Source organism: Pteronotus mesoamericanus, unplaced genomic scaffold, assembly GCF_021234165.1.
Source record: "Pteronotus mesoamericanus isolate MK-2021 breed Mesoamerican mustached bat unplaced genomic scaffold, CSHL_Meso_final contig_20, whole genome shotgun sequence".
In the NCBI taxonomy this organism is placed as follows: domain Eukaryota; kingdom Metazoa; phylum Chordata; class Mammalia; order Chiroptera; family Mormoopidae; genus Pteronotus; species Pteronotus mesoamericanus.
This window is the reverse complement of record NW_026555085.1, coordinates 88,468,403-88,481,648: the sequence shown is the minus strand read 5'-3', so window position 1 is coordinate 88,481,648 and position 13,246 is coordinate 88,468,403. Positions and strand designations below refer to the sequence as shown.

Here is a 13,246-nt window from a genome sequence, read left to right as displayed (position 1 = left end):
TACAGTTGACCAGAAATACCGTGGCTTGACTTTAATAGCCAGAAACCAATGACATTACCTCCACTGCTACCCCTGACCTAAGCCATCAGAGTATCTCACTGTAATTATTGCAATACTTTTAATCAGCCTCCCACACTAGCTATTATGCTTCTAAAAGTCACATCAGATAACTCCTCTGCTCAAGACCTTGTAGTACCCCATCTTCCTTAAAGTACTTTTTAACAAAAAAGCCTGTCTAGTCCCGAGCCTGCTAGCAACTTCACAAGCCTTCCTCACTCACTTCCTCTGACCTCTTCTCTACCTCCCTTTCCTGCTTTGCTCAAATGCCTGTCAGTGATGCCTATCCTATGTAAATATGCACATATTTACACATACCTAAGCATCTTCTATGCTATATTCTAGTTTTTCTCCATAACATTCATCACTAATACCGAAGTTCCTAAAGTGCAGTCCCCAGAACTTTCTAACAAGTTCCTAGGTGTTGCTGATACTGGGGGCCCAGAGGCCACACTTCGTGAACCACAGCTTCAACAGAACCTGTCTTCTCCCTCTCTCTTGATGCTTCTGATTTGGGTGGCGCTAAAAAACTCAACTTCAGGGACCACCAGACTACCTAAAGTGTTTCTTAAAACTTAAGCAAGCTAGGCCCCACACTTTGGGTTTCTGATTGGGTAGAACTGGGGCAGGGTAGGGCCGAGATTTTCATTTCTAATAATTACCCTTTGGAAACATGATAGTTTTTATTAAATTTATCTGTTTCCTCTCATTTGAATATAGTCTATGAATCAGTCATTTTTTCCCTTGTTTTAGAGTTTCTTCATGCATGACACTATCAGGAACAAAACAGCTGCTCAATAAATACAGGTTGAATGACTCAATGAAAACAGCTATCTTAATGTTACATCAGTAAATTTCTAACTTTATCTTCTCAGATTTTTTTTATGAAGAAATACGAAATTAAAAAAAATCTTTATAGTTAATCCCTCACGCAAGAGAGCATTTTTAAGCAATAGGCCACAGAGAAAACTTGGACTTCCTGATATTTGGGCAATAAATTAACAATTCATATTAATGTCACATTGTTAACAACAATAAACATGTATAGAATGCTACTATGTGCTGACCGCTTCACATCTACATCTTGTTTAGCTGTTATAACCAGCTCTGAGGTGGCTGGCGGTATTGCTTCCGGTTTACAGATAAGGACTGCCACACCCTGGCTTACTCATCAGGAGACTCCAGGGTTCCCACATTATCTTCTTCCTTCCCTTTGCTTTCCCCACTGGGAGTAACACAAAGGATGTGAAGTAAGAGGTGCCACTTTTCCTCTAGTGCAGACATATTCAGATTTGTATTACAATTTTTACCTCTTACAACAGTAATGACCATTCTAGCAATTTTTCTATTGCAAGGGAGTTCTAAAGTCAATGAGAGCACTGGATTTCTACAAATGCTGCAGGAATTAAGTTGTGAAAGACACGAACATTCTTCAGAAGGCATGTTATTTGGTGCTTGTTCTTGCAATAATTTACAACAGTTTATTCTGTCTGAATACTCACTCTATCAAACCTATACAACATCATTGCACTTATGCAAAGAAAAACTGACAAATGATTGAGTTAATAATTCATTTTCTTTCAGCTAGACTATGAGATCAGAGGTCATCAAACTTTTTTAAAGAAGGCCAAATAGTAAATATTTTAGGCTTGTAGGAAATATAATTCTGCAGTTGTGGAAAGCAATCACAGATAAAACAAATGAATGGGTATGGTATCGAGTCAATAAAACTTTATTTACACAACAAGTGGCCAATCCATGGACCATCGTACGCTAACCCATATGTTAAAGTACTTCAGTCTTTGTGGAATAAATGAAATGAACCAGATAAATTACAGGTAAATTTGCCAAATATATCTCTATCATCAAGAAAATTCTTATTACAGAAATATCATATTCCTGTCACTAAAAGTAATGACTTAAAAATATGACAATTCTAGCATGCAAATCAAAACAGACATCTGGCTCTGTAGTAAGTCGAACTAGTAAAAAGAATCCAGGGATTTATTTTTTTTTACAGAGCAAAAATGCAGGTGACAAAACTTATAAATGTAACAACTGAGAATCTAATTTCTTATAATCTTCTGCATCATTCATAGCTATTCACTCTAGAGAATCCATTCTGTAGCAGCAGAGGAGAATCTTAACTTAAAGCACCAAGTTTCCAGGCATTACTAAAGTGTTTTTTCATTCTCTAATACATGCAGTCAAACTGCCTATGAAGCAAATACCAATTCATCTTAAGCTTCAATGGATAAGGGAAAGCAGTTAGGAAACCAACATTATTCTTAAGTCTAAAAGTGATTCTACCTCTTTACCTTACTTCTTTCCATAAAAATTTTAACTTTTAATGTAGTAATATTTAACATAATATAAATTGAATTTTGAACACAATCTCTTTCAGATTCATCTAACAGTTTAGGATGTTCATATTTGTTTTGTAATTTCTGATGAAAACAAAAAACACGTCTAATCTATAATATTCTGGCAGATTTTATTAAATGTGAAATTTAGAGTTTTATAGCAAAGTAATCTGTCCAAATTATAGATTAAAATATTCCTTAATTTATGTAAATTAAGATACAAAGCTTATGCCCATTACATTTTATAGAACTGTATTTTCATTTTTTCAAGCAGCGTTCAATGGGCAGATTTAGGGTCTTGCTAACATCAGCCCTATTTACCCAGAGATTACTGGATCCACTAAATGGGCAATGAAAACTGGTTGAGGCTGCTGATGAATGCTTCAACAGGAATCTGATACACAGACACAGATTTCACTGTTAGAGGCAATGGAACTGAAATCTTCCTTAGAACTGTGCTCCTGAAATGCTGAAGATAGAGTAATGGACGTTAGTTCTTTATGCCAAAAATGCACGGATCTGCTGTGCAAAGGTGTTATTCTCTGCCTGTAGTCAGTAACTTGAGGGCTTTCTGAAGATTCTGCACAGCAGTGCTGACATCTTCATACTGCAAAGCGCTGCCAGCATATTTGCAGTATTTCTGAGCTCTAGCAAAGTCCTCCGGTGTAAGACGGATATCCCCTGGAAGACAAAGAATAATTAAAATATTAATAAGAATATAAAGCTGTCTGTTTAGGATAGGTAAATGCTTGAATTCAAGATTATAGAAAGTATTAGAGGTTATGTAACAAGATAAATACAACTGGAATTTTCCAGTTCCAGTTGTAGTTATATAAATTTTCTCATGCTATCAATTTCTTTTTTTACTAATATAAATCATACACCTGGCTGGTGTGGCTCAGTGGATTGAGTGTGAGCCTGTGAACCAAAGCGCTGTAGGTTCGATTCTCAGTCAAGGCAGGGGCCTGGTTTGTGGGCCAGGTCCCCAGCAGGGGGCACAGGAAAGGCAACCACACATTGATGTTTCTTGCCCTCTCTCCTTCCTTTCCCTTTTCTCTAAAAGTAAGTAAATAAATAAATCTTAAAAAAACTAATATAAACCATACATATACCAATACATAATAACCTACATGAGCAAGATTTTTCTTTCAGAAGTAGTAAACTAGAAGCCTTTATATTTTGGCAAATTAATTACAAAAACTTATACTCTGGAGGACAAGGATACCAGCTTTGGTGTTTATGCTAGCATCTCTCTGCCTCTATTTTCATGGAACAATACACATAGACTAAATCACTCAACCCTCATTTGAACTGGAAATATAACCCTCTTAAAAAAAAAGGAGTAACAGTTTATGTGAAAATATTACGTAAGTTGTTTAACTTTTTTTACGCATAAAAAGATATTACATTTTTGTGCTACCCATGTAAAAAACCTTTAGGGTTTAACAGAGGTTTTATATCATTAAACTACACAACTGAACAAGTAAATCACCCTTACAAATTATCTCTCCAAAATGTATTTTCTCCACAAGTTTCCTACTTACACATTGTGACTGATGTGTGTAGGGCCTTTCTAAATAATTTGAATTAAAAACTACACTAAATACATTTCATAGAATCTAAGATTTGAATATACTTGAATATAATTTTCTACAGATGAAGTTAAATACTGACTTTGTATTTTGTCTTCTGAAATACCATTTTCCTTAAAAATTTTGAGGATTCTAGAACTGATCAAAAGGCTAGGGGCATGGACTAGAAAGAACAGATAGTATATTTTGTTACCCATTAAATCTAAAAAAAAATTATCCTGCAGTTCTGTGGACAGTTTAGTCAGACATACTTCAGGTTTTGTTTTTTGCTTGTAAATACCTACACGATTCTTAATATACGGTTTTTCAACGCATATTAAGAGGCTCTTGCCACCGAACTACATATATCTAGGTAACTGAGACACTTTTAACATTTTAGTTTATCTTAACACTGCTCATTCTGTGTTTTAATATTCTTATCCTCCTATTATAGGACAATCTTTAAATATATAAGGCATCCATCCAGAATTTACTGGACTTGCTGGAAGAAAGCCCTAATGCTCAGAACTAATCTTACATTTATAGCATTAGCTTTAGCACTATTTTGCTGACATATCACTTATATATTACTCAGATAAATGTGTATAGTGTCAAGAACTCAGTTATTATATTAGTTTCATAAACTAAACTTATCTACTAATTATAAAAGAATTTTAAAATAGATACTGATTTTTCTTACAAGTATTTCAGTATTTATAAAATGTGAAAGTATTTTAACAAAAAATATAATTAAAGGTATATAATAAACAGACATGTATGACAAATTATGTAACTTAAAATATAACTAGATAATAACTAACTTATAATTTAGATAAAAAATATAAGTTATAGACTTAGATAGAGATGTGATGTTTTCAACCATCAGAAATATAAAGAACTTAAGTCATTCAAATAGTTACTGTTAGTATTTTGTAACAGTTCAGGCTTTCCTTCATTTAAAAAATATAACGTACAAGTCACTAAAATAAAGCATTTTAATTATAATTTTTAAATAAAAATAAAATGTCTCCTAATTATTTTTCTTTTAAATTAGCATTTAAAAACTAAATAATAGAAGTGGAAAAGACAGGAAGGGAAAATAGTTCAATTTCATTTTATCTGATTTTGTATTAAAAATAGGAAATACTGACTAATGCACAAAACTAAAAGGTGTTTTCCTTTCGTTAAAATTTGCCAGAATCAGAACCAGAGGTAGATAATATGGCGACCCTAAAGGGTGTGTAAAGGATTAGAGAGACTGTTTAACACAGAGTCTCTCTTATGAAATCTGTGCTTTTAAGTTCTGGATGGCTTCGGATAAGACTGTCCGTATCATAGACCTAATTTTCCCTTCTCAGAGCAGGACAAGAACAGGGGCAGAAGACAGCTGGAGCTATCCAGCAAGGTCTCCGTTATGCTGGAAAGACGGCCCTGGTCAGCCCTGGATCAAAGGTAACGTCATTTGGTGAAAAGGGAAATCCCTCCATGCCCACTTGGCATAAGCATCATTTTCCAAGGCTGACTTGTCAAGTTTCCAAGGAATAACACTTAATTGTAAATATTTCCAAAATGGGTCTTTAGAGGTCCTTTCCTATTTAACTAGGTAGTTCTAGAAATTCATGTCAAGGACCTTGGACACTCTGATCCTAATGCATCCTATGATTCTGTGACATTATGGATGCACAGGCGGAATCGTAGGGGAACCACCTGACCTGCAGCCAGCTGTGGAGGTAAATGCAAAGCGTAGTAGTATAATCTTACCTTAAATCCAGGCACTGCCAAGACATGACACGTAATACTGGCAGTAACAGTAGCAATGACTAGAGGCAGAATTTTACTGCCTCAGGTACTATGCTAAAGGCTTTCTGGTATTCCATTTACCTCTCAAAAAACTTTATGAGGTGAGTTGATGTTCATACTGATACTATATAGAGGTACACAAGGTAAAAACGTAAACACTGTGTGTCAAATACCTACCTTTTCCATTTCATTCTCCTCTCCAGAGAAAGCCAAAGTTTTATTAGAGAAATATTTAAAATATATTGATACTAATACATACATTATGTGTCTCCTGTTAAAAGGCAGTAAGTACTAAACACTAAGCAGAAAACTGTGACAGGAAGGGGGTGCCAGAAGTTCTAGAGGTGGCAGTGATGGTAGAGATGGTGGTTGTGAAACCACTATTTATTTCTGTGGACTCTCTAGGCTTTTCCTCTACATTTACATACACACGTACACATAGGAGAGTATGGTTTTAAATGTTTTTCCCCCCTAAAGAGGGCCATACTATATAATGTTCTGCAAATTGCTTTTTTACTATGTCTAGATCTTTTCCCATGGAGTTATCATGTTTGTTTAAATATGTGCACAGTATTCCTTAGTATAGACACATCATAATTAATTAACCACTTTTTCACTAATAAGCACTTAAGACTGTTTTTTATTACTACAATGACGTTGACATAAATATAAACACATATAAACACATTTTATGCCCATGTCTAAGTATTTTTTAAAGATAGATTCCTAAAAGTATAATAGCTGAGCCAAAAAAAAATTGTATTTGCAATTCTGATAATGACATATGCTCCTGAGAAAAGCTTTACCAATTAACAGTCCCACCAACAGCACACAAGAGGCATTCTCCGTTTTCATTAACACTGTAACTTACAAATCAATTAAAATCTTTTTGTTTCTATTTAAATATATAGTCACCTACACAGTTCTTGGTTCATGGAGACACCGTTACTTTCAGCAGAGAGTACACAGTGCTCTGCTTCAGACAAGCATGTATCTCTGGCCATATCTTCCCTAACTTTCATTAAATTCTGAACCAACTACAGATCAATCTTTTTGCTGCCATACTAGTAAGCCAACTGAGTACAAAATTAGAAAAACACAATTTAAGCTATTCATGTTACGTTCATAATGATATCAACGAGGTAGATGTGATACATCCTCCCATTCCCCTTCCAAAAAAAGTTCTCCTCATTCCATGACTGAGAGGCGGGTAGCTTCATGTCCAGTCCCCATTCACACAGGGAGAACCGGAAAATCCCATGGGAAAATGGACCTGCAGACGGCATCAGGGCAAATCCAGTAACACAACTAAAAATAACAGAGCAATGTTTCATTCTAAACAAAAAAAACTAAATCCCCTCAGACATATGAAGAAAATTTGAATGAGCGGGACCAAAATAAACACAACAATGGACTGGGAGAAAAATAACACAAAAGCTGGAAAAGAAGGAAAGATTAAAGTCAACAAACCAGTCACCTAGCCTATGAACTAAGGGTCATCAAGGAACATGTATAAAGGACCCATGGGCAAAGCCAAAGGGGGCAAGGATTGAGTAGGGGAAGTAGGGGTGAGGGGGGCAGGGGAAAGTGGTGGCAGGAAAATGGAGACAACTGTACTTGAACAACAATAAAAAAAATAGAAAGAAAAAGAAAAAAAATTACTCTAAGAGATTTTTATTTTCAATTATAGCCAGTTCCTCTCTTCTTGAATAATCTAATCACTGAGTGCCCTTGAGAAATACCATAATCACAACACATGGTAATCTTGAACTAAACTAATCTAAGCTTCCTTGATATCTTTGGCTACGTGTTTGTGCCACTATATATCAGCAATATGTGAAAAAAGAATGGAAAAATAAAAGAAAATTAAATGGCTTTGGATTTAGGTATTTTGATAACAGGAAACAATCTTGGTTTACTGGAGAATAGAGTGAACAAGGACATTCAAGGAAACGAGCTTCAAATTACCTAGACATTCCAAAGGTAAAATGATAAAACCACACCTCAAAACAAAAGATACACTATTACTCATAAAACAGCCAGCTGGCTTACCCTGGGAAACTGTACTGAAAAGCGCAGGATCAATGGCCGGAATAGTTTGTGGAGTAGGTTGGATGGTATTAGTTGTTACACCTGCAAATCAGAAAACCACAGAATGGTATTAAAATTTTACACCTCTTTAATTGTATACTAGGAAAGCACTTAAAGAATCACAGAGGAATTGCATTGCTTCCTTGAACCTTTAATGTATTCTAATTTGATAGAGTTATTTGATGTTGGAGACTGGTATAGAAAATATGCAGGAAAATACATTCTGAGTGTTTACATATATGTATTGGCTATACATTTCCTTTTATGTATTTTGTTTGTCATGTCTAATGTTTCAGCGTGCCTCTTAATTAAAGCCTACCAAGTATCTATACAAGCAATGACACTCCTTTCTTACCTACTAATTTCCTGGTCAATTAAATAATCTGGGGTCAAGGTGGGATACAATTATGATTTAATTTACCTTACAGGATAAGTCCCATTTCAACTCTCTGCATTAAATTAAAAATTATACATTCCTAATTTTCCAGTTAACACATTTTTAAGATGATGTTTTTGTATATCCAATAAAAAATTAGTTGTGATTTACTATTGTAACTTGTTATGGCTGTCGTATTCAGAGAATAACTAGCATTCCTGACTAATGCTAAGTAATATAAAAGTAGAAGATCACTAATCATTTAAAAAACACAAATTATTGAAACTTCCCAGAGAGGCTTAAATGATTCAACTTAAATGATTCAATCTGTAAGAAAGCAAATGAACAAGAAAGTTGATTACTCTAAATCAATGCACTCAAGTAGAAAACAGGATTCATTTGCTCTGAGCTAATAGGTTAAATTCAAATTGGCAATTTGTAATAAGGGTAAAGTGAGAAAACAATGAAATAAAAAGGAGGAAATAGAAGAAGGAGAAAACAAATGGGCAAGTTTTTAGGAAAACAAAAACAAAGCCAATGAGCTTCCTAGCACAATGGTTTCAAAAAGTCTGACTTAAATTCTAAAATATAGTCTGCGGTTTGAAGTTTTTACTTTGCAGGACTTTCTTATTATCAATCCAAAAGAAAAAATGGCTTAAATATATATGCTATTTTATCTCACTTAATTTTGATTTAGGGCAAATTAGTTTCATTTTACCCCTTTGGAACTCTTAAGTCATAAAAATATTACGTTCTAATAGTCAAAAAATTGAACTAATAAAAAATTTAAAAGTACAAAGGAATACAAAGAGTCAAATATAATTTTTAAATAGTAAAAAAAATGCATATGAACAGCCTACTTCTTATTCCTACTCAAGGCCACTTTAGGGCTCTGGGCAGTTTCTAGGGCACCCTTCCATGTACATACAAGCATGTATGTGTCCACCCCAATGTATGTGTATAAAAATGAATGTTCCATAACCCTCTCATAGAACCATCTAGATATCAATGCCATTCCTTGCTAAGTAACTTGTGTTTCTGCCCAAATTAAAATCCTCCAAAGAAATCCCTTTCTCTATGGAGAAGGCACACATAACTTATCATCGGCATTCTGCACCAATTTTTAAATATTATCTGTGTATCTCCATATGTTTGGGCAGGCAGTATCAATTTACAGGAACAAACAGAATTTACAGGGAAAAAATGTAGTTATGTAGTAAAGTTTTATTTGAGCAGTATCAAAAAAATAGGTAGTCTGCATTTAATTAAGAAATTCTGGTCACAGTCATTGAGCTGAGCCTTGAACTAGCAACATAGGCTGCCAGCCTTGGTGAGAAGATGCTGCTTCAGCTGTCCTGACACACAGGAGCCAAGGCCGGCCCTCTCGGCGACCCCCGTAACGCCTTGCCATGGGGCATAGCATCCTAGTACTTGCCCACTCTGAGTGCATACATACCAGTCAAATCTGTAAACACTGTTTTCAATGCATTTTCATTATTTTTTGATATGCCCAAATCTAGTTTTTTTCCCTTCTCATTTGGAAAGGTCTCATTTGTCAATTTGCATATGGGCTGCAGCCCCCCCTCATAGTGCAGTAGGTTAGGTGAACATTCCTAGGGAGTTGAAAATATTTTTCTATTATTTAACAAAAAAGAATTATAAAAAGTAGTTTTGGTTAAGTTTTAAATAGTTACATATCCTATTAGATGGAATTAATAATACACATTTAAGAATCAAACACTGCAAGATTTCTAATTAAGTACTAAATTGTTCTAGTGACTAAACGGTGTGGAGAAAAATAGGTGTTGATAAGTAGAGAAGACTATCCAAAAAAAGTATAATTGAAGAGAAAAGTAGTAGCATTTGGAGAAGCAGAGGAAAAGGCAGCAGGACATGCTAGCTATTAAGAACACTAAAGTAAAGGTAAGAACACAGGAGGGTTTGGGTTGCATATAAAACATCAGTATAATCACAGAAAACAGCATTGATCCAAATGATTAGGCCAGAATATAAACAAGTTTGAAAGCTGTTTAGAACTCAAACGCGGTACTGTTAACATTTAGAAACAGTGAAAGTTTTTAATATTTACATGAGGTAAGCTGCATTTACAATTAAAAGACTAGCATTAATTATAAAATTATTATTTAATCTACTTAGATTATTCGCTGAAATCTTCCTCTATATTCACCAACTGTAGACGTGAGTGTCTGAAGAGAAGGAAATCAGTACGCGCCGTACTGCTCCCATCTGACTACCATGGTCAGGCACAAGAGCAAGCTCACAGCCTCTTTAAACAACCGCAATCCCTACTCTCGCTGCACTCCCATTACTTTCTTGTGGAAGAACTAAAAACTGTATATTAGTACGTACTATTCTTTTCAGCTATCTTAAGGATTTCCCTTTGATAAAAGTGCATCCTGGACCTTTATATGAGAGAGAGTAAATCACTCTTAAAGTGAATAAGAGGGGAAACATCTGCTATATTTATAAACTAAAAATCTTATTTCATTTTCTATTAGGCAACAATAAACTGCTTTTTTAAAAACTGTTTCAAATATAACAGAAAAAAATTTTGCCAGCTAAGAGATGATTCTAAATTTCAATTCAACCTTAGGCAGGGAATATGTATCAGAAAAGTAGGTTTTGATTTGATTAGAGAAAGGGAAAAAAGGAAGGTACTAAACATGAAATAAGGATGACTTCAGTTCAAACTCTGGTTCTGTTATTTACTAGGTAAGTTAATACTTTAATTTTCTTGGGATAATTGCCTAATTTCTTTACTGTTCGTAAATTAAGGATGACAAATATATAATATAGTTTCTTTACAAATATTTATAAAATAGCTATAATTATTTAAATGCTAAGTCTATAAGGGTGTATAAAGTAACAAGATATAACCTTATCTTAAGAAAGTCACAGGTTTTTAATTTTATTGCTTCTACTATGAGAAACAAAAGAGAGAAAAAAAGAAATATGGTCAGAACTTGACTGGATCAAAATGACCAATTCATGCCAGAAAAACACCTAATAGAAGACTATCTCCTATCATCTATTTTTATGTGATGCATTTTCTAAGCAGGAAATATTGTCTGTTAGTTTGAATATATGAAACTACCAATATTCTATCACTTTTGTTGGACAAAAATAGCAATTTCATATGGTTCAACTTGATATAACCCTTCTACTGGAAGTATACATTCCCTCACATATGTACATAGAGGACATCTACATATAAAATATGTATATTTAGCTATACCACTACTGTGCTCCACGATATATTGTCTAAAGCAACGCCCCTCAGACAATCTTTTTAGGGTCATATTCTATCCCCAAATGTGACACTTCCTTTGATTCACAAAATGATTTTGATTGTTCATTAACCTGCTAATAAACACCCTGTCTTTCTTTGGCACAGAAATAGGAAGGAAGAGAGGAAAAAAAAGGAAAGGAAGCAAATGTGCTGATTTGCTTATTTGTGTCAGGCACAGTACTAGTCAATTTTCATTCTTTTTCCCTTTTAATAATTAAAACATCCATGAGATGTTTGATTGATTTCAAGTATGATTGATTTCATTTTAGAAAGAGGAGAAACCTAGGTCAAAAGCAGATGAATAACAGTGAGCTTGTGGGTTAGCAAGGGGTAGAAACTAATATCCAAATTATTTGACTCCAAAATGCATTTTATTCCCACTTCATCCTTCCACAGGGATGTTTCTGTGTGCAGCTCTTGATTAGTGTTAAATTTAGTAGTGTAACTGAAACAGTATCCATTTAAGACTAATACACCTAAATAGCTGGTTTTGCTTATATCATTCTACAGGAATTTTCAGTATCTCTAAAAGATGAAATATTTAGAACAGTGTTCTATATAATTTTACTTACAAACTAATTTAAATTGGCTTGGCTATTAATGCCATCACATAGACAATAGAGCAATAAAAGGCAGAGTAAAATACACAGAATGAAGGATGACACAAAAGAGATCAGTGTTAAAACTATTACTCATGTAAAAATATCTTAAATGGTTTTGGTAAACTGAAGCTGAAAGTCATGAAGTACTCGTGTATTATGTAATAGAAATGGTAGAAATCAGGACTCAAAGGACGACTCATTCTACCAATTAAATGTTTTGAAATATTTGTATAGTTTACTGTTATTGACTTTATGTGGGGTGACACTGGCTAATAAAATCACAACAGGTTTCAGGCGCACAATTCTGTAACACATCATTTGTGCCCTGTGTTGTGTGTTCACCACCCCAAGCCGAGTCTCTGTCCATCACCGTTTACCCCGTTTCCTTCACCACACTGTTGTCCATGTCCCTGAATTCCTCCTCCCTTTTTCCTTTTTTGCTCAATCCCTCCGCCCCCTTCTAGTTCTTCCCCTACAGCTGTCAGCCTGTTCTCTAACTCTGAGTCTGTCTCTATTTGCTTGTTTGTTTATTTTGTTCATTAGGTTCCATGTATGAGTGAGGTCATATGGTACTAGACTTTCTCTGACTGCTTATTTCACTCAGCATAATGCTCTCCAGGTCCATCCCTGCTGCTGAAAGGGTAAGATTTCCTTCATTTTTATGGCTGAGTAGTATTCAACTGTGTAAATGTACCACAGCTTTTTTATTCACTCAAAACTTTTAAATGCCATGCAACTCATCTAAAAATAAACTAAATGGTTTGAGTAAACCGAAGCTGAAGGTCATGAAGTACTCCTGTATTATGTAATAGAAATGGCAGACATCAGGACTCAAAGGATGATTCATTTCGTCAATGAAAGGTTTGGGAATGCTATGTACTTTACTACTGCAGATTACCCTTATGCTGAAAGTTAAAATTTTAATAACAATTTTCATTAAAAATTTTTAAAAAGTTAAAAATTAAAGACTTAAATTATGGCTTTAAATACCTTCTATTTGAAGTAGGGGTGATGCTATGTTAACAATGCAAGTAGATGGAAGAACATCTCTTTGCAATTTATAAAAAAACTTTACC

At 34.4% G+C, this 13,246-nt stretch overlaps 1 protein-coding gene across 1 annotated transcript in view; it reads right to left on the bottom strand.

The window, feature by feature from the left end:
* Nucleotides 1-1,773: 1,773 nt before the first annotated feature.
* The window catches only part of VTA1 (vesicle trafficking 1), a 46,759-nt gene continuing 35,286 nt past the window's right edge, over nucleotides 1,774-13,246 (bottom strand). The window contains exons 7-8 of the mRNA XM_054570042.1: nucleotides 7,844-7,924; nucleotides 1,774-3,101 (exon numbers count right to left, since the gene is read on the bottom strand). Of these exons, the coding sequence (XP_054426017.1) occupies nucleotides 2,956-3,101; nucleotides 7,844-7,924 (227 nt within the window). The 3' untranslated portion in view covers nucleotides 1,774-2,955. The remainder of the gene's footprint in view (nucleotides 3,102-7,843; nucleotides 7,925-13,246) is intronic.